We start from the raw sequence: 21,793 nt of genomic DNA, 5'->3' as shown, positions 1-21,793 counted from the left end.
TGGAGTTGGTAGTTTATTATAGGGATATCGAGATGAGAATTATTTATTATGGAAATCCTGTTATTGAGGTTGTTATAAGAATATTGATTTATATTTATTTATGGGAATATTGTATTGTTATTTAAGGATTATTTTATTTGTGGGCCCATACCCACAGGTCCCAGGATTAATTATGCCTAATTCCGCTGCTAATGATCAGTTAAATACGGTTTATTACCGCTAATTAAGGAGCCGAAAAGTCGGGGCGTTACAACGGTGGTTCATAATAACTGTGCTATATGCTAATGGAAACGAGGTAGTATATAGAGCAGTTGTCTACTGCAACTGTTACCTATTTTATTGTTTATTTAACGGTTAAATATGATAACCGCTCTATATTCCTTCTCCATTTATTGATTTTAGGCAGGGTATATAGAGAGCACCCTTCTCAAATTAACCACCGTAATGTATGACCAGACATATAAAGCGCCTCTTCCAACCGCTTTATAAAGCGTTGAGCAGGAGAGCGCCTATAAGACGCTTTATAAAGCCTATTTTAACAGCTCTATATTCCTATTTTTGTAGTAGTGAATCCGTGAGTGAATATAACTCAACCATGTTTAAAATTACTTCTCACCTGAAATTAAGTAGAGAGAAAATTACTGGTGCAGATATGTTAGAAAAAACATACTCCACTTTTCATGCAAACAATGTTGTCCTGCAAACACAGTATCGAGAAAAGGGTTTTAAGAAATATTCTGAATTGATATCTTGTCTTCTCGTGGCTGAACAAAATAATGAGTTGTTAATGAAAAATCATGAAGCACGCCCTATTGGCTTAACTCCATTCCCTGAAGCGAATATGACATCCTATAATGGGAAAGAATTACAGAAAAAAGACCATGCCATCAGCAGTGGTCGTGGCCAATGGTGAGGTCGTGGGCGTTGATCGCGGAAAAACTAGGTCGTTACTAGTCTCTCCTAATCAAACAAATTACCTAAACTAACCACTAAACACAAGTAAAGCGGTAAGCAAGGGTCGGAATCCACAAGGACTAAGGTGCGCTAATTTATGCTAATCCAACAACAAGCTAGGTCGAAACGAGTTGGAAAGTCAACTAACCAACTAAAACTAAATCAAATAAACTAAGAAATCAAAAGTAAACGAGATTAGGGAATGGGTCAAACAACAACAAATCATGGATTGAACCTAAGAGAATTGAAAACGGGGAAGATTCACAAGCACTACATGATAAGCGTTGAATTCACAAATAGCTTCAACCATCTTCCGACATGCGAGCAATTTTTCTAAGCATCAAGGATGAACTCCCGTTCTACCCTATCATACCCGGGGTAAATCAAAGTCCTAATTCAACTACATAATCAAGTTTAGGTCTTTAATCCCTTTTCAACCCAACTAGACTACTCCAAGCAATCATGGAACACTTAATTGATCAAGTTAAATGCAACATGTATTGAAAATGCCTAAACATGTGTAACACCCTTCATTTCTAAAATATTAATTAATTATTACTAATTATTTTTAGCGTAAAAAAATGCCAAATTTCTTTATTTCTTTATTTATTTTACACCTAATATTATTAGTAGTGTGGTTTTATGAACCTAATTAATGGTGTTTAGAAGTCGGGGCGTTACAACATATACTCCCTCCATCCCGGAATACTCGACCCGGTTTGACCGGCACAGAGTTTAAGGGACTTGAATTGACTTATTTAATTTAATAGGTAGTAGTTGATAGTGGGATATTATTTTAATATAGTTAGTGGGAAATGTGTAAAGGAGTGGGGTTGGGGGAGAGTAAGGGTTGAATTTTTAATTATTTTTTGTATGGAGTAGGGAGTAGGTGGGTTAATAGGGGTAGAGTGAGAAATAATATAATATTGTTAGAATATTTCAATTTTTAGAAACAGGTCAAGTATTAATGGACGACCCGATAAGGAAACAGGTCACGTATTCCGGGACGGAGGGAGTAATAATTTAATCATGAAAATCCCTAATTTCCATTCACAAGCACTCAAACCAATCAATGTTGAGTTTTCACCAAACCCTAATCAATAAACTACTCAATCAACATAAACACAAAACTTATAGAAATTAACAACTAAAAACATGGTTCTAAACAATAATAAGAACTAATCTAAATATGAATCATTAAGCTAAACAAAAAAAAATTGAACTAATTAAAACAATAAATGAAAACAATAAATAAGGAGAGAGAGTAAGAAATTGTTCATTGATTAATTGGTTGATCCTTCCATACAAGTTGTCACCCTTGAATTTCAAAAGCCCAATTTTTCATTGATTTTCCCTCCACTTTCTCTCACCAAAAACTAATCTTATACCCTGAACCCTAAGAAAAAGACTAATTATGTACGGAGTACATTTTTTTTTGAAAGATAAGTTTTTTTATTTTATTTTAATAGGAAAGATCGTAGATTTCAATTCTACGACAAGAAAATCGGGTACCCAAGTGGGTGACTAATTATGTACATTGTAAGTTTTTTTTAACCCAAATATTGGTATTTATACTAAGGCCTAAAAAAAAGGAAAAATAAATAAAGAGAAAAGAAAATAAATAAAGGAAATTAAAACAAAATAAAAGAAAAGAAAAGAAAAAGAAAAAGAAAAACTAAAGTACTGTAAAACTAATTAAAAGAAGAAAAGAAGAAATAAAAAAATAAAAAGAAAAAGGAAAAGCCTTAAAGCAACTCTAATGGTTACAAAATGGACCTGCTCACAAAAAAATGAATATGTGAGCAGGTAGCCCACCATTGGTACAACAATGACATAAACAACTCAAAAAATCTTGTAGCTATTTTGGGCTACGTAGCTCAAAAATAATATAGCTCAAAAAAATAAATTATTTAAAATAAATATTATAGGGAGCTACAAAGTATTATAGCCCACCAATATGATAAATTATAGTTTTAATCAATTATAGTTAAAAATTTAATGTGGCAAATTTAGCCACAACATATTGTAACTCACCATTTGACAAATGCTCTTAAACAATGAGAACCTCACAAAATCAAAATGTATCCGACATTTTGAACCAGAACCCCCTTTTGTTGTTTTGTCTTTTTTCGCCCCCTTTCCCCTTCGTCCATTTTCGTCCAAATTAATTGGGGTTTTCTTGCTCCCTGCTTCACTGCGCCTCATCTCCTCAATCATCATCCTCGTCCGTCATCATCTATCAATCATCAACCGTTCATCAGCTTCCATCATCAATCATCACAATCAATCATAGGCTTCCGATTTCCAATCACCCAACCCCAATTCGAAGAACAAACAATCACAACCTTTCACTCTTCAATCAAATCGCAGCCTTCAAATGGAGTTGTACGGCGAAAAATCGAGGGCACCAACAATGAACCACCAAGGCAAGCACGTGACCTTCATTAATTCCGTACAAGAACTCGACCGCCCAAATGTTCGGACGAACTGATAGTAGGTCCGGTCGAACTTAGTGGTGGTTTGGGCGAACTTCATTCAGGTTCGACTGAACCTCATACAACCAGGAACTCTAAATTTTCGGTTCGGTCGAACATAATTACGGGTTCGGTCGAACTCAATTCCTCTGTTTTTGCTCTGTTTTTCTGATGTGATTTTGTGCGTTTTGTTGCGTAGCTGGTGTTGTGCATGGTTGTGTTGGATGGCGGCGGTGATAACAGTATTGTTGGTGTTGCTTGGTGATGCGTGGTAGGTTGCGATGAATGTACGGTGGAGATTGGTGTTGGAGGAGCAGCGGCTGGGCAGCGTTGAGAGATGAGAGCTGCTCCGCGGTGGCTATTGTGTGGTTGAAAGATGATGGGCGCTGCAGTACTTTGTTTGTGTGGCGAGTAGTAGAGAAAGGAAGAAGAGTTGGGTGGTGGTGATGGATAAGACAAGAGTGGTGGTGTAGGCTAAGCTATGCAATGTTGCACCATTCTTGGCAGCAGTTTGGCCCAAGTTTTGAGGCCCACAAGCCACGAAGTCCATAATCCAATTCTTTAGTGAAGAAATTACTTCTCTCATGCGTGATTCAATTTCTTTTCCCTGTTATTGAAATATGGTGCTAATTATCACTTATCATCAGGTTGTGTGAAGGTGGAGAGTTGCTGGATCGAATATTATCTAAGTAAACAATGTTCTATTCAGCCGCGTTTTCATGATGTTATTTCCAGAAGCGTTAATGTCAAATTTTTGTTACATAAATGTTCTAATGTTAATTGCTTTTGTTATCCAAATCAGAAAGGATAGCTGGTATTAAGAGAAAGACGCAGCAGTGGTGGTGCGTCAGATGTTGAAAGTCGCTGCTCAGTGTCACTTACATGGTTTGGTTCACCGTGATATGAAACCTGAGGTAGATTTTCATCTACATATTTGAACTTTAAAATCCAACTTGATCGAACTATGACTGTTATTAATGTTTGATTCCGACGTGTTTCTTGTCTGCAGAATTTTCTTTTCAAGTCGCCTAAAAAGGATTCATCTTTAAAGGCCACAGATTTTGGACTATCAGGTTTCATAAAACCTGGAGAGTAGAAAAAATTAACATCAATTTTGGATAATTAGTTCTCTTAAGCCTAGTTCTGGAGGATCCTATGGTTCATCCTTTATGAGTGTTATCCATTTAAAGGTGTAAGAACCAGTGAAATACTCATCTTTGTTATGACTGCCATATGATTTGCTTCAAAGTTCTGATGCTTCTGGGCAAAACATTTCTTCTTGCAGGGAGAAAATTCATAGATATTGTTGGTAGTGCCTACTATGTGGCTCCAGAAGTACTAAAACGAAAATCAAGTCCAGTGTCCGATGTTCGGAGTATTGGTGTCATCACCTATATATTACTTTGTGGCAGACGCCCATTTTGGGATAAAACTGAAGGTGGTGTTTAAGGAGGTATGTTAAATGTGTATCCTTCTAAAATATTGAGTTATTTCTTTCTATATGGAGTACATCGAATTAGGGTTTTGTTTCTTGCTTTTAATTGGCGAACCCACTTTCTTGCTTACAAACGCTGCCTTTGAATTGGAGGCCGGTAAATTGTAATCAACTGCCAGAGAAGGTAGTCGTTCATGAGATTTGAAGCTTATTTTGTTAAATGTATGTAGGAAAGATTTAAAGTTGAGACGGCTCAGTAGTACAAGCTCGCTACTGGCAGGTATTTGGAGTCTTCATTTTAAACAGAGGAAGAATATTTGAACTCTCAAGGGTCAGTTGTTTCTCTTTAACCAAAAGTCGCTGATGTAAACTTAGCACATGAGTTCGACAAACATTGAGTCTTAGGTGAATTGGTGATCATAAAATCGACATAATAGATAGATGCCACAGTATTTGATATATTAATAGAAGACCTTCAACAACAAAATCATTCAGATATGAAGCAAAGTGAGAGCATCAACAATGATACCAAAAATCATTACTGCTACGTGATACGGGATTTGCAATCAATCTTAGATTTCAACATAATTGTCTGGATACACATTTGTAGCCTGAAATGAAGAAGGCCTGACATTTTAAATTTTAAGGCATTCTGATAGATGGACCTTAGATTTAACTCATATTTTTATCCTACCTGACTTTTAAGGTGTATCAGTTAGTGTCAAACTCTGTTTAAGTGCCCTCAACCAGAACATAGGCTGAGTTTGAGAGGATAGCAGACAATAGAGCGTCCACAAGTTTTCCCAGAAAATCTTTGATCTACAAAGGAAACTTGACATAAACAATGACTTACCAGAAAATCTTTGATCTACAAAGCACACACTGCCATATGATATGACTGAACTTTTTGCAAGATGCTGTTTGAAAGTATGAAATTACAGAACTTCTTCAGCAATTAATATTTACATTTAATGATCCTTTGATGTCGCCTTCTTTTTTAGGATGTCTCCAACGTTGGCAACAATACCAGTGCTGATAGGTCTTTACAGAGCCCTTTCATATGTTGCTAATGAGGTAATGCAGTATTGATCATGGGGTAGCTAATAACTCTCGGCTGTGATATTTTTCTTAATATTGTTAATTATAGCTACAAACCTGCATTGGCGTGCTAGCATTTTGAAAGTTAGCGCTTTACAATTAATTTCTTCTGTAATCATCTGTGTGCTTTATACAGATTTTTCTTGAGCTTATTTTGTAATGGTAAACTTTTGGTTGTCTATTTTATGTTGTCAATCATCCTTTGTCTTTCCATGAGTAGTATCATTAGTGGTATCATGCGTGCCGATCATGGAGATATAGGAAAGTGTTAGTGCTGATGAAAATATGATATAATGGTATGATATAATGGACCCAGTTGTTGATAGTAATCTGAAGAGGGGACTGCAAGAACTTAGAAAACTATTTTCATTTGCATTTATTGTGTTGACCAAGAAAACTATTTTGGGCTGTGGGGGATAAAAAAAAGACGCTCTGATATGCCTCTTGTACTTTGAATCGTGCTATTCACATATGATAGTGGGATTTCAGTCCTAAGATTGTTACCGTGCAGTAGACTATCATGGAATCAGTTCAATGTTAACTTAACAAAATAAAGTTTGATTTTATCATTGTTTATGAATTGTAAGACATTTGATACAGAAATGTGCTTTCATGGGAAAAAGGCATTGATTTCATTGGCGCCCAAATCAGGTTAGATTATGTGATTATTGTTAAGTTATTACCTCTTCTGTATGTTGTTTCCTTGCCCCTCTTATTATATGTTGTTGTCCTTTTTTCCCCCTCTCCTATGGTTGATTGGTTTTTAAGCAATAGACAGAGGTTTAGACGTTTAGTTTCCTTCTCTACTGGTATAGGGTTTTATTTCGGTTATTTTAATAGCAATGTTTTAATGTAGCAATGTTTTATTTCTGTTATTTTAATAGCAAGGTTTTATTCCTTCTCTACTGGTGATCCATAGTCTCAGGATCCAGTTGTGCACGATAATGGGGTTATGTACATGTTTATGCAACACAACAATGTGTATTGTATTATTGTTCGATTTTGATTTCAAGAAGAAAAAAAACAATGTGTATTTACTTATTATTGTTCACCAAGATATTGTGTATTATTGCTCGATTTTCATTTTAAGAAAAACCCTGCTCGGGTTTTTGATTTGAACTTGTTTGTGTGTAGAAAACTATGGGGGGAAATTTTGCGTTTGTGCTCACCACCATTCTACTCGATCTCTTGAATCTCCATTCTGGAGCTCTTGTGTGCTGAATCTCCATTCTGAAATGCTCACCACCATTGATGTAAGGGTTCTGCTGCTTGGTCAAGATAGAATCTTATAGTTGTCATTTGAATATTCTTTATTCTGTATTGGAACTCGCAGTAACAGAGATGAAAATTGAAAGACCTACCTGTGTGGAAGATGTAGTTTCCTGCAGATGTGCTATTAGCTTGTGATGGTTGATTAGTTGTTATTTTCCCCAGAGATGGCTCATTTATTGTTTGTGCATTTACAGGTTTCTTCAGTTCGTGCAAGCAAGTCAGGTGATAAAAGACTGAGCATATTTACTGGAACAAAGACTCTTCACTTACGCTGTGTGTCCAAAGAAGATAGAGCAGCATGGATTGAGGCACTGTTAGCTGCAAAAGATCTTTTCCCCAGGGTGCGCTCAAGCAATGATTTTTCTCCTGAAGACATTGTTCTGCCAACAGATAACCTTCGACGAAGGATGTTACAGGAAGGTGTTGCCGAGCCAGTGATTAAAGATTGCGAGTCTATTATGCTCGTAGAAGTCTCTGAGCTGAAGAATCAATTTACAGCTCTTCAAGACACACACATCTCTTTGCTGGAGACTTGAGACGGTTAGAGGTATGTAACAGAATCACCCAACTTTAATAAAACTGTCAGGTTATTTGGCTATTATATGCAGTCTAAGAATTAAAATTCTCCGTAGTAGGATTTTGCAATTCTGTGGAAATAAATGGTGTGGTACTATGACAATATGACATGATTACTTTTAAAGTGGTACAAAAAACCCTAAAGATTTATATTTTTCTTTTATAGACAACGAATCCTCTTACGAAGTTACCATGCATCTCCCTTTTCCTTCCTGCGTTTGTGTTTTAGCTATATTCTTTTAACAACTGCTACTATCTTCATATGTGAGCTTTTTCTTTTGTGGATCAACCTACCAGAAAATACTTTGCTTAAGAGATCCTCTTTTGACTAATAGTTGCAAGTTCATACGTATATCCTTATTCGCTTACATTATATCTTCCAAAGTATCTTGAGTTGTGGATAGTTTATTCAGTGACTTTTCTTTCCCGTGTTCTCTTTTCCATGATGTGGATTCCACTTATTGGGGTTTGATCTTTGAGTTAGTTTCAATAGTGCATTGGTCTTCTAGGGTAATTAAATTGTTATCGAGGTTACTTTTCTCAATCATCACTAATCCCTAACTCTGATATTTATGTTTCTGGCCAATATCACCCAGGCATTAGGAGGCATTAGGAGTATGTTTTTACTGATTGGTGAATTCAAGTAGAGTAAAAATTCTCAAATTTAACACAGTCTAACTTTCGTCTTCATCATTTTGATGCAGTTAAGCCATGTTGCAAGTTAATACTTTTTTTGTTTGTTTTCAAAATGGTATCTTAATGTGAGATATTTGTATTTCTCTGGATTTCAGAGCGAGAAGATAGAGTTGGAGACAACTGTTGTAGATGAAACAAAGAGAAGAGATTCTAGTTGCGGGCAAGGAAATAGAAGATTTAACGGTTAGTTGTGCACTTGTGCTTTTACTCTATTCGCCCCCCCTTCCCCTTAATTATTCTTCCTTCCAGTCTCACCTGTGACTCCAGCTGGGTGAGAACTGAGACTTGGGACAGCCAGCAGTAACTCTTACTGTATTGTATTCTTATCAATTCTACAATAATTGCATGTATCTCTCCTTGTTTTTTGTGAAATATCTTCTGAAACTACCAGTTCTCGGAATTTTTTGCCGTTTGCACCTACAGTTTTATGGTTTATTGTTATATGTTTTACAATATTCTTATATGTTTTTCTGCCTTACTATATTCTTATATTTTTTTTGCTAAACATGTCCATACTGTTGCATAGACTTTCCTTTCAAGTTTTAACTACCTGTTTAAGAAGGTTATACAAGAGTGATCTGTCTGTGTGTATATGGGTATGACAGTAGGTTGAGACTTTTTAGCTTTCCCCAAGAGTGATCTTTTATGCCATGATTTATGCAGTTGGCTTCATGTAGTTTGGAAAGATTTATGTGCATGCCTTGGTTAGGTTTTGAGAGCCATTGTGACAAAGAATGTTAAACTACAGAAAAACAAATGAGAAAATGTAGCATTGGTTGTACCTTGCAAGTTGCAAAGTACGACCTATTTTTGATGAAAATAACTCTATATATAGTTTGAATCAATGCAAATAGATTTTTTTTGCAAAATAACGATTAGTAGAATCACACACATTTACAACATCTTTAATTATTTTACTACAACAACTCGTGAGAGACTGAAAAGAAGCTAGAAAACATTATAGGTACTATATTGCTTGCTGACATACTTTCACTCTTTACACATTTTGTGCTCTCTAAGACTACCAAAGTAAGCAGCCTACATCTATATGCAGCTATGTGTTCAGAAAGTCCTAACATAATTTGGCACCTTATCTGACATATAAATTACATCACATCAGATTCACCATGACAACTAGTGATGTAAAATGTGCATTGTAAAATGTGAGAAATAGAAACTTGAATATCATTATGGAACAGAGAAGTATGTCATGAGTTGAAATACTATCCCTCATGACAGAAGGAAAGGTTAATATATGAAAATTGGGCTCATTTCAGAGTGCTGAAGGCCTAGAAATGTTGCACTTGTTTTATTCCATTGTTTTCTTGTTTGGAAAAGCTTCTTTGGATAGAGAATGCTGATTCCATCGGTCAAGTGTTGGAGGAGGTTAGAGCTCTTTATGGCCTTCTGATAAACCCCGCAATATCATCTTTTCTCCAAATGCAGCCTATGTTTAGATGTTTATTGCACGTAATTCCCATATTCTTGGGGCCACGAGTTTTGGGAAATATTTGGGGCAAGTATTGTTAAAATAAGGAAAAATGATTAGGTTGAGCTCTGAGAAAATACCAAGGACAGGATTAGAAGGTGTAAAACTGAATATATTCTAATCAATTCTGTCTTTAACACCTTTCTTATGTATGCTAAGAAACAAAGTTGCTTCCTTTGTCAACTTTGAAGGACATTGAAAAAACAGAACTTCTAATAAACCTTTCTTCTTCCTCTAGTGCTCTTTTATATCCGAATACCTTGTGGTAAAGCAACCTTCATATTCATCCACTGTAAGCCAATAACAAGAGTCAATCTATTCATATTTCTTACATTGTAGTCTTTATTTTCTGAAAATCTGAGTCGCTCCATATGATGAATATGACAATTAAATCCAATACTCATATTAAATTAGCAATTTGACCACAAATTGGTTGATAACTAAGATTTTCAATATGAACATACTTTCTTTTGTTTTTATTTTTTTTTGCCTAAAAAGTACTTTCTTAAAAGTAGTTTGATAATTTGGCTATATTTGGTTACAGGAAACAATGTTCATGCTCAATCTTGGAGACCACAAAGAGTCGAGGAAATTTATTTCGGAACAAAGGGAATACCATGTGAACTTTCCTCCCCTTTTCTTATATGTGAATGCTATAATATTTTCCTTATCTCCAACAGAAAGAAAGGCATTTTTTGTTTGTAAAAGTTTTTTTTATCATTCCCGTAACTTTTTGTCTATTGTTTATAGTTGTGAGGGTTAGTGAGGCTATAAGTTGGAAGTGAAGGTCCTGGAGTAGAGGACAGAAGGTCAGAGGTTCTTGTCCATGCAACCTAAGAACAATATGTTCGCAACATTCGAGTACTACTTTGTACTTTTGAAGGCTCTGAAGTAGATTCAGTTGGTAAGTAGTGTAAAAGGCAATATTCCATCGCGTATTATTTTGTTATTCTGCACAGCCTTTATTAAAAATACCGCCCTGTGTATTTTGATCACTCTTCTCATTTGCTGCTTCTGATTGTGGACAATTAACTATAAGGGCATGTTTGGATTGGGTGTAATGGATTATGGGGGTAACAAAAGTCAAACCACCATAATAAAAGGACAATGAAGGTGAATTGAGGTGGTGGCAAGGAGGGAGGTGTGGTGGTATTGTGATGAGAAGTTGTGGTAGTGGTGGTGTGGTGAGGAGAAGGGAGGGAGGGGGAAGTTATTACCTCCCAAATGAGGGTAATAATCACCCTAGTGGGATGGTGGGTAACTATTCCTCCCATAATGAGGGTTTTTGTTTCCCCTTTCCTTTAATTTTCTTCTTGCCAAGACTAGCTTGTTCTCTTTGCCACCACTTCATCCCCTCATCATTACCTTCAATTACCTTATTTTTTTAGTTTGACTTTTATTACCCCCTTAATGCATTACCCTCAATCCAAGCATGCCCTAAAAGGGAAAGGTACGGCTTAAATGCAAGTATCGACAATCTAGCTTCCTTGATTGTCTTCTATTACATTCTTTCACCATCATTTTGTTCCTGTTACTTTAGTAGCCTGGTTTGTAAAGGCTACCAGGTGTCGAGGACGAAGATGATATTGTGCTTGCAATTGATTCTACCCTAACAAACTTGTAATATCACTGCTTTTTTTTCTCTGTATGTGCATAGGGAAGGCGGTAAAAGAGGCCTGCTGATTGCATCTTTAATCTCTAGAACATATGGACAAACCAACTGATGATATAATGTCAATGGACAAACCAACTGTTCTTGTTAATATTTTGGATAAAGTTTCAGGCAAAAACCTCATCTTTGAGGCTGCTCCTTTGCTCAAGACAACTGATATAGTCAAACAGGATCATCAGTTTGAACAATTTCGGAGCATTACTCTATCTGGTACTGACTGTTCTGCTGAGGTGGAGTACTTCGCACCGACTTTTGGTATGTTTGCCCAAGTTGAGGTCAAACTTTTTAAGTCACGATTTGTGGGAAGTGAGAGCGATGAAGAGGTAGAGGTAGAGGTAGAGGAAGGGGAAGGGGAAGGGGAAGGTGAAGAGCTTGATGTATATGGGAAAATTTCTGCTGAGTATAAACTTTATGGCTCTGAAAAGCAAGTCCATAGCGTTACTCTTTTCGAGATTAAAAAGGGTTCTAATAAGCTTGGACAAGTAATATTGGGGTCTCCTATTTCCCTGTCTAGATCAGTGGTGCCGTTCCTGCATATTCAACTCTCACAATTTCCGTAGAAGTATGGGATGGTGCTAAGAATGAGATAGTTTTCGGGGGAAGTTGTGAGTTTGAAACTGATAACTATAGCAGGGAGCAAGACATCATTCGTGGTCCAGATTGTTTACATGCTCAAGTGTTTACTGAATGGAGGGAACCATTTATGCTGGATAAATCATATAACAAAATGGATAGGTTGGGATTGAACACTGTACGTCACTTCTCAATCCTGGTATGTTTTTTTTTCACTTTGTGCTTTCTCATTTTTCCTAGTATTTGATGATGTACTTTTTTCTGCTTTAAATTGACCTTTCTTTGTCACTTGTATGTTCAGCCCAACCCAGGAGAGTTCACGGCACATCGAGAAGTAGAGGTGTTCTCTATATTTGTAGGTCGGCCAAATGAGCAGAAGTTAAGTCTCCATGGCATGGTTAACTTTTACAGTAATTGGGGTCCGATTAATATCTTTGGAAGGGACAAGAATGAACCCTATATATTGTACCCTGGCTGCAACTTATTACCTCTAAAATTCCCCACGTATCTTCTCTCACCGGGGGACTTTTTTGGTATGTCAGTAAACCTTGAAGATGTTGAGGGTCATGTGTCGATCAAAGGAGAAGTGGTGTCGAGTACTGGATTGAATTACCGTTTGAGTCCTTGGCAAGATTGCCTCTTGTGTTCTGTTATTAAAGGTGCAAATCATCATTGCTTTGCATCTGTTCATTACACGGTCTTCTCGTTTGCAGTTCACTGTGTACTTAAAGTTGGTTTCCTTTTCAAGGATCATCAACATTTTGCTGATGCTGATGCTGATGCTGATGCTTGTAGCAAACTTCATGGGAGTATCGTTGCTCGCTATAAAAAGTATGGTGACAAAACATCTTATGAAAGATTATATTTCAGGAGTGTACTTTTTGAGAGGACTTTGGGAAATCCTTTAGAAAAGATAGGTAAGGATTTTGAGATGGAGCTTTCGAAACCTGTGGTTGTTGTTCCGTATGATTCTTCCTTGTTTATAGACGTAGATTTGAGTTGCCGATATGGTGGTTATACTCACCTTATAAATGGCACTAGAGAATTTCAAATTGGCATTGGTGTTGGTGATGGTGTGACAATTAAAGGAGATAAAGTTGGCATCAATATCACTATGGCATGGAGCCGACCTCATTAATTAGTACTAGATTTGTTGCTTAATTTATAGTAGTAGTTTTGTTTCTCATGTCGTTTGTAATAACTTTATCTGTATGATGAATGTATAAATATGATATTCTTATGAAATCTATGATCACTGAAGATCTCCTTTATGTCTAGATTTCCTTGTGAAAGATGATCTGATCTGTGTAATCGTGCTGGGACTTTCCGTATAAACAGTGGCGGATCTTATAGGAGGGCCTGTAAAAAAAGTTAAGAGGGGGCAGAACGAAAATTACACTATAAAATATTTCGGCCGCAGGGACAAGGCCACTCCAAATGTAGGGAAGATCCACCCCTGCGTATAAAGACGTAGTACTACAGTTAGAGCTGTCAAAACGATTACTCGAGTCGGGTCCGGGTCTGGTCATCTCGGGTCTCGGGTCATGATTTGGTCGGGTCGTGCCGGGTCATTTTATCACCGGGTGTAGGTCGGGTTCGGTAAGGTTGAAAATTTGTCGGATCATGTCGGGTTATTTTTCCATTTCGGTATAGGTCGGGTTCGGTTCGGGTTCGGGTCGGGTCTTTTTCTAGTAGGGTAGAATTATGGGTTCGGGTCTTAACGAGTCGGGTCAAATACGGATCGGATGATTACCGAGTCGGTTAAAATTCAGGTCGGGTTCACTATCGAACACAGGTTAAGACCGGGTACGATAGCTATCAGGTCTAGTCAAGTTTTAACCTTATAATTAGCTTTTATAAATTTGGTTTAACGCTTTTCACTTGTTCTAGATTAAGTAATTATAAAAAAAAAATACTAACTTGATTTATGTTATTATTTAGTTAGGTCAATGAAAAACCGGGTTGTCAACAGGTCGCGTAAATTCAGGTAACGGGTTGTCACGAATTAAGTCAATAACAGGTTCATCGGGTTATAATCGGTTTCGGGTTGACATCGGGTCGGGTGTTGAATCGGGTTCGGGTCATTTTTCGGTCGGGTAAGCTGACTCAGTTTTGTTATCGGTTATCTTTCGATCGGGTGTCAGGTTCGAGTCCGGGTCATGTATTAACGGGTCGAAATCGGTCGTCGATTTTAACGGGTTGGATACGGTCGGGTTACGGATTTCCTATTTTAACAAAATTTCAGGTCTCGGGTCAGGGTCCTTAAAAATACAGGTCGGTTCAGATTGATTTCTCGGATCGGGTCAATTTTTGACAGCTCTACTACAGTACTTGTGGAACTGACATCAGAAATGCACCCTGTGATCTTTCTGTATGCATGATCTCGTGTCTTTGAAAACAAATCTCAGTTTGAGACTTTGTGCAAAAGAAAACATCACGTTTTGTTGTATTCACCATGGCACTTTACAATGTATAGGAAACAATCACAATGAAAACAAAATCAGTCGACCCTGAACATCATTGTGGAAGATTTATGTTCTGTCAAAAAGAAAGTTGCTGTAAACTTACAAATTTGGATTCAGTTAATAATAATAATAATAATAATAACTGGAAATACATATGTAATGTCACTGACTGACTGTTTGATTTTGCATAATGTAAACCAGATGTTACAACAATTAATACAGTAGTGATATGTGTGATAAACTATACTTGCTCCATAAATAAATAACCAAACCAGAAATCAGTTACAATCAGTACGCCAACTCATGCAGGACTCATTCCATAGTGATATTGATGCCAACTTGATCTCCTTCAATAATAGTCACACCTTCACCAACATCAGTGCCAAATTCGAATGCCTTAGCATCCCTTAAGAGATGAGTGCAACCGCTTGATTGGCAACTCAAATTTACTGCAACTAGTTGTTGGGCCGTGCGCTAGTGCGCACGGTACCCCAAGGTATGTAAAATAGTTTTGTAAAATCCTTACGTGAAAGACGAACACTTATGTTTTAAGGTAAATGTTATGTTAAAGTTGGATTTACATGTAATAGATAATAAAGTTGGATTTACATGTAACAGACAATACAAAACCATAAATATGTTGACAATGTAAGCCATCAATTTTAGAGGCACGATAAACACACATAATTCGAGCAGTCTAGCACAGAACCGAAATCAGTCACTGTAGCTTAACTACTGTCATTACAACAACAATTCGAGTCAGTGTCGCGATCCCCGTGTCCCTGCCAAGTTCCTTGCATCCCTTTGTGGCTCTACCGACAATTTACAACACCCCGTAGCAACATCTCTCTCTCCCCTCCTTCCTCCCACCTCCTCCAAGTACTGTGACGCAAGTAAGCCCTGTGTCCTGCGAAGTTCCTTGCATCCCTGGATTGCATAGTCAAACCATACTGCTAAGACAACACCATGACACTTTTGATAAAACAAAAAAAAATCATTTATTTTCTACATCTATGCAAGAAAACTGCAAGTATGAGAACAACTCATAGATATCTCTCACAAACCAGCCTAAAATTATAGCAAAGATTCTGATAACATAACATATGGAATACTCCACCTCACAGCATCACTAAACAATTAATTATAAAATAGGTAGCGGGTCTATAGCTTCACAGTCAAGAACATGATCAATCAAGCCTCGCCATAACTAATGCAGACATGAGACAAATGATCCCTCACCCCGCTTAGCCGTGACCCTCGTGTCAGACACTCGGCTAGGATTTTACTTTTACACAACTACTAAAACAGGACCATAAACTTCAGTTTAATTTATGCACAAACTTACTAAAAGATTAGAGACATCCAACATTTACCGAGAAGGTCTAAGAGTAAAACACAATCAACGAAAGATCATTGCATAGATTCTTGAACTAAGTTCTACCATCAAACCGCTTAATTAGGCAGAAAATCAGTTTAACTCCCCTCAATTTCTTAAACTAATTTTTACCACCAAACCTCTTATTAAGATAAGAAGACATTCATATTAACAGACAATTCAGTTTCTGGACTTCCGAAACAAAAGCTTCACAAGTGACACAAAAAGGAACACAAAGCAACAAAAAAACAAAAACTGGGAAACTTAAATCAACTCAAAATCTCTTTAATTTAGAAAGATATAACCAAAAGTAGAATCTATTCAAATCAAAATGATCCCATCTATGATAAAATTAACAAATTCGTACAACAGAAACAACTATATTAACAAGTGCTCTCCATCTCGTCCTTCCTCCTCACTCCCTCTCTCTCCCTTTCACTCGTCTTTTACGGCTTTGTAGGTTTAGAAAGTCTTTCCCTACTTGATCTTTTACCCTTCCCATAACTCCATCTCACACTGAATATTTATGGTTTGCGTATTTCATAAAGTCTCTTTCTACTTGCTTGTGTTTCTGTTTATCTCTAAAACAAATCGTACTTCTGAAATAAGTCTCTTAAAAGTGCTCTCTAACTCCTCATCCCTCTCCTATGTCCCACATTCTCTCCTCTCTTGCTTGTCTTCTATGGTTTTAGAAGTTTTATGAAAACTCTTGTATGTGTGACATGTTTATGATACAAATCCAAGTGTTCTAATTTTCTTTACCATTAACAAAAACTTCAAGCAACTTAACTGAAACTATAAACAGAACTGAACTCTTAACCCTGCATGATGGCATATAATCATCAAAGTAGCCATTTACCAAATATGCGGTGAAGTAAAACTTCGCAAAATACAAAGAGAATTCTGCTTAAAGAAAATTCTAAGTTCTTATGAGTTATTTACATTGAGTGACATCAATCATATTCTACAGACAACAAAGTATATAAATCCAATTATATTTTTAAAAAAAACCTAAATGCATCTGAGCTGAAAATAAAATGGAAAAGAAACGAGGAAGGGAACAGTTTACCTTTTAAGACCCTGGTTGCACTCAACAGAAAGCGACTTGAGTTCCTTGGGCTTCTGTGCAATGGCTGCAGGGAGATCCTAAGACGCCTCTTCCCGAGAGCTTCTGCTGGCCTCGATCTGTAATCTCCCTCTCCATGCAGCTCCCTTTTCATTCTCTCAATTCAATCAAGATATTTTTCCATTGAGTGTTGGTTCTTGATGAAGCAACTGCATCAATTGATAATGCAACTGACACAACCTTCAGAAAACAATTTGAACGAGTTTGCTGGCTCCATTGTGATCGTTGCAGCCACAGGATACCAGCCGTGATAGACTGCACTACATTTCTTTCCATTGGTGATGATAAGTCTTTCTTTCCTTTCAACTTTTCCAAACTGGTTATCATTTTTTCTTCTGGCTCTTCCGGTTTCTCTTCCTCTTCTTCCTCTTGATTTTGTCATTTTCAGGTTCTTCACTTTTGTTTGAGGATCCATCATTCTCTGGATACTCCTGCACTTCAAATAAAGCTTAGTTTTAAAATCTGAAAGTATCAGATGTGTCATAGGCTCACACCATGACTTAAACGTAAAAGACACGTTGAACATCAAATTGGAGTTATATGAGTTTTATTTTAGCAATAGACTATGAAACAAGGTATTATGATAATTGAACGGCGGCTGCTACGGGCTCTTGGAGTTCTAGGGTTGGGGAGAGAGTAAAATGGGAAAGCGAATTGAAATAATTGGAGGGTCTGGGAATTAGTCAAGGAGACTTTGAGGTGAAGTGGAAAAGAGAAGAGGATAAAGGGAATGAGAAATTTAGCCAAACAAAAAGCATCAAAGGGAATAAGACCTGCTCATAAAGGGATGTAGGATTCGTCAAGAAAAAGTAGGTTACAAGTTTCTGGATAGAAGTTTAAACCAGGTCCACTAAATTAATTATACCATTATTAGTCTTTCTTTCAGCACCTGATGTTGAAGGCCTGTGGTAAGACAAACTAAGCCAACCACGATTTTCAGTAATCAGACTCCGGACATGCATATAAGTGTTGGAAACTAACAAGTATGAGATTCTAAAACAGAATCAATTCTTACCTGACAACACATCAACCTGGAAAAAAGCTGTTGGAGGGCTGGCCGTTGGTCCAGTAACTCCTCAGAGGCCCATAGCCGGGTTATACCGTGTACCTGATAAGCAACTAAGCTAATTAAGCACTATTGTCATTTTGTGATACTCTATTTTCATAATAACTGTTCTTCAAGTAAAACACACATAGTAAGAAGGGTTAAAAATGACGTAGGGACATGATCAAAATATACTCAACAAGTCTTCTTACCTTACTTGCACCCGCTCAAGATCTTGTTAACCACGCTGCACTCTTTAAGGAAGAGTGCATATTTACGAACCCAATCAGAACAACCCCAAGCTGCATTGAGATTTCCATATCATGGATGCTATCTTCCAAAGTAATATATATGATCTAAAGAAAGGAAGTGGGGATGGTGTGGGAAACAGAGGGTACCTAAACGGCTTGAATCATCCTTAAAATTCGAAATTCGAAGAACATGCCCCCTGTGTGAGTAAGCCAGGACGGTGATTTAATGAAATGAATGATATACAAAGATTTCCCCAAAATTGTGAATAAATTTCACCGAGCAAACGACGAAGGATGAGAAGTGACTAATCCATTCAATTAAGAAGCCAAGTATCAACTACAGAACAAATCAACCACAAAAGACAATCAATCAAACAAACCAATAATAGCCAACTCCCGTGGGATAGATCTGCAAACCAGAAGGAAAGATAAAGGACGGAATACAATGAAGGAAGCCAAAACACACAAAATTGACAGGAAAGATATAGAAATGGTTAGGAATTCATTGGCAAGAAGTTTCAGTCCACTCAAATCCACATTTCTACCACAAAATCAAACATTTTAACCCAAATTAACAAAATTCCAGAAATCATAAATAATCAAGAAATACATCCTTTAATCAAAGATCGGAATTTAAAACCGTAAAGAATGAGAAATGGGGTATACTCTGTAGGAGAGGACATTGATGATGACCCACTGAAAATGTTCAAATTACCGTAAAGCCCCAGATTCAGAGAACTTGTGATTTGTATCTGTAGTGAGCACAGAAAGAGAATCATTCACTAACTATTATAATTAGAAGAAATCAATGCTTAGCCAAGATAAATGCAAGAAATAGTTAGTCCCAATCCAATCTAATTGTGAAGTTCTGCTACTATCCACTTGTATCTTAAAATAAATACAAATTGAGCTGAATCGAAGAAGAAGAAAATTAATACGGAGTAATAATAAAATATTGTAATCAAAACTTGAAATATACTCAAATCGATGAAACACTAAATACCCAGATGATTAAAACATCCGATGAGGCAGATCAAACATACCCACATGAAACTAAACATCGATTTCGTTATCATCTTCACCACACACATCATCAAAAAATTTGCATGCCCAAATCAAAGAACCTTAAATACGAATAATCTCATACTTCCTCCATTTTTTTTATTATTGCACCATCTCTATTGGGCACAAGAATTAAGAAATGAGGTAAAAGTTGAGAGATTGACAAAAATACCCATGTGATTTAGTACAAGTTTTGATGAAAAGAACAAGTTGGGTTTGGTCCCCACCACACATATAAGGATAGAAATGTCATTTCATGGGGTAAACTTACTAAAAAAAAAGGAAATGGTGCAATTAATATGCAACTTCCGAAAAAGGAAAATGGTGCAATAAAAAAAAAAAATGGAGGAAGTATACAGTAAAGAAGAAGATTGAGATATTAAAGATACCTTGAAAGAATTTTATTTTTGTCTCTGTCCATTGAAGATACCAAACCAAACTGAGGAGAGAGAAAGAAAATGGTTCACGGGGAGGAAGGAGATAAAAGAACAGAAAGGAAGTGAAGAAATTAGGTGGAGAAGGAGGCGGGCAGAAATGTGGGAGAGGGTGGGGCGGTAATTCCGCTCTTCTTAAGAGAAATTAAGAAGAAATGTAAGGGTGGGACAAGCACTGCGATGTTTCGAACATATCTGGGCGACATACAAAATGTCATGCCTTTAATATCACAACCAACAACAAAAGTGATTACATTCAGCAAACATAAAGCCAAGAACAATAAGCTTTTGTCCGCATAATTAATAGTCAATTTGGTTCAATAGAACAATTACAAACAGACAATTGCAGGTAAAACATGGATTTGAAAGAATCAACAATGGCATTACAATTTAAATACACCGAAACGATAATCCTGATTTTCCACACAAAAATTTTAGAAACCAGAAACAAATCGTACAAAAACTTCAAAATAAATGAATACATTCAAGTGAAAAATGGAAGAAATACCTTTAGCAGTAGGCGCCATTGATGCTCGAACTGATAAACCCTAAAAAATGAAGAAACAAAAATCAATAAGAAGATGCAAACGATTGAAAAAGAAACCAAACCTTGAATGAGAAACACGAACCTTCCTCAACGCCATCCAAGTCAAATGAATGCGAGCCCCGATCCATCACATTTTGAAACCCTAATCTTTCGCCTCAAACTCTCTCAAAGTCATTTGAATCAGCAAATTAGAGTATTTGCGGAAATCGATTTGTGCAATAAAAATGAAATCAAACCCAGAGAAAGATAAAAGAAAGAGAATTTTTTTTGGTACCAAAGCCATGGGAGAGAAGAGGGCGGAGGTACCAATGGCATGGGAGGGGAGAGAGGAAAGCAGAAGCACGAAGAAAGAAGTAAGCATTTTTCTTTTTGCAGACAAAGTCATAAGGTTGAGGTCGTAATTCATGAACGAATTCAAGGGCAGGCTCGTAACTCCACTATTCTTTAGGAAAATTGGAAGCCATCTCTTGCTTTTAAAAGGGTTAGGATACACAGCAACGAATTACGCGGAACACCAACCACATTCCTTAAAAGTTCCATGTCAAATTCCTTACATGGCACTTGTAAATAATTTTCTTCAAAAAGCACAATCCGGTAATATAATTTCTCATAAGACATTTTACGCCCATATTTACAATAGCTAGCAACAACATTACCATGAATTTTGCAAAAAGCATCAGCAAAATATTCACCATTGAAAAGGAAACGGATTTTTAGCGTGGCTTTCAATCCATAAGAGAATACAGTGTAATGAATAAAAGCAAAGTTATTCTCTTTTGCACGTCTAATAACGGAGCACAAAAGGAGATCACGCCAATGAGTTAAACCTTTATCTATTGCAAGAGTTGACCAAATTATCCCTTTATCTATTACATTGTCAACTTTGTAAAATCCTTAACTTTCCACCACTTACCTTTAACTCCCATAGCTGTTAAAGAGCAAACCGTAGTTAAATTTTCTGAATCAGGTCAAGGAGAATTCCATCCAAATCAGGTTACTAAAAAGAATACTTATCTTCTGAATTTAGGGCATGTTAATGTTTCTTTTAAGTATTTGGAATTAATCCTCTTTTCAAGGCACTCTATTGCCTATGAAGGCCGAAAAGTGTGATGTTATAACAAATATGCCTAAATTGAAATGTGGAGAAGCCGGTGATTGGCAATGATTTTCTAATATTCATAGTAATTTTAGATGAAAATTTGGAAGTAAGTTTTTTGATTTACAAGCCAAATATATATATATATATATA

General features: G+C 36.6%; 1 protein-coding gene and 1 long non-coding RNA gene across 21 annotated transcripts; one reads left to right on the top strand and one right to left on the bottom strand.

The window, feature by feature from the left end:
- The first annotated feature begins 2,667 nt into the window (after positions 1-2,667).
- On the top strand, positions 2,668-13,516 carry LOC110795123 (uncharacterized). Of its 13 annotated transcripts, none has more exons than XM_056842255.1 (14): positions 2,669-3,493; positions 3,628-4,342; positions 4,438-4,618; positions 4,714-4,881; positions 5,099-5,143; positions 5,865-5,937; positions 6,562-6,612; positions 7,096-7,214; positions 7,428-7,780; positions 8,601-8,688; positions 10,539-10,613; positions 10,745-10,898; positions 11,652-12,438; positions 12,541-13,516. In XM_056842255.1, the coding sequence occupies exons 13-14, from the start codon at positions 12,370-12,372 to the stop codon at positions 13,375-13,377; spliced, it is 906 nt and encodes a 301-aa protein (XP_056698233.1). In that variant the 5' UTR covers positions 2,669-3,493; positions 3,628-4,342; positions 4,438-4,618; positions 4,714-4,881; positions 5,099-5,143; positions 5,865-5,937; positions 6,562-6,612; positions 7,096-7,214; positions 7,428-7,780; positions 8,601-8,688; positions 10,539-10,613; positions 10,745-10,898; positions 11,652-12,369; the 3' UTR covers positions 13,378-13,516. The 13 variants fall into 13 exon arrangements, 10 of the variants coding, with proteins under 10 accessions (XP_056698211.1, XP_056698201.1, XP_056698233.1 ...); XM_056842250.1 differs by having other exon boundaries at positions 5,099-5,194; XM_056842247.1 differs by having other exon boundaries at positions 5,094-5,143.
- A 1,715-nt stretch (positions 13,517-15,231) lies between these two features.
- Positions 15,232-21,786, bottom strand: LOC110795120 (uncharacterized). Of its 8 annotated transcripts, none has more exons than XR_002535204.2 (9): positions 20,627-21,782; positions 20,506-20,545; positions 19,953-20,002; positions 19,168-19,253; positions 18,649-18,838; positions 18,463-18,552; positions 18,221-18,313; positions 17,149-17,636; positions 15,232-15,631 (listed from the first exon to the last, which is right to left on the bottom strand). It is a non-coding gene; the product is annotated as an uncharacterized lncRNA (long non-coding RNA). The 8 variants fall into 8 exon arrangements; XR_008932151.1 differs by having other exon boundaries at positions 18,649-18,698; positions 20,627-21,780; XR_008932149.1 differs by having other exon boundaries at positions 18,649-19,253; positions 20,627-21,785.
- Positions 21,787-21,793: the final 7 nt, after the last annotated feature.

Source organism: Spinacia oleracea, chromosome 1, assembly GCF_020520425.1.
Source record: "Spinacia oleracea cultivar Varoflay chromosome 1, BTI_SOV_V1, whole genome shotgun sequence".
Lineage (NCBI taxonomy): Eukaryota > Viridiplantae > Streptophyta > Magnoliopsida > Caryophyllales > Amaranthaceae > Spinacia > Spinacia oleracea.
This window is presented reverse-complemented; position numbering and strand designations above follow the sequence as displayed.

What these genes read in the sequence shown, in the direction of transcription:
- LOC110795123 (XM_056842223.1), top strand. Translation starts at nt 12,370, where the DNA reads ATGCTGGATAAATCATATAACAAAATGGATAGGTTGGGATTGAACACT. An exon ending in TACGTCACTTCTCAATCCTG is followed by an intron (nt 12,439 to 12,540) that starts GTATGTTTTTTT and finishes TTGTATGTTCAG; the next exon opens with CCCAACCCAGGAGAGTTCAC.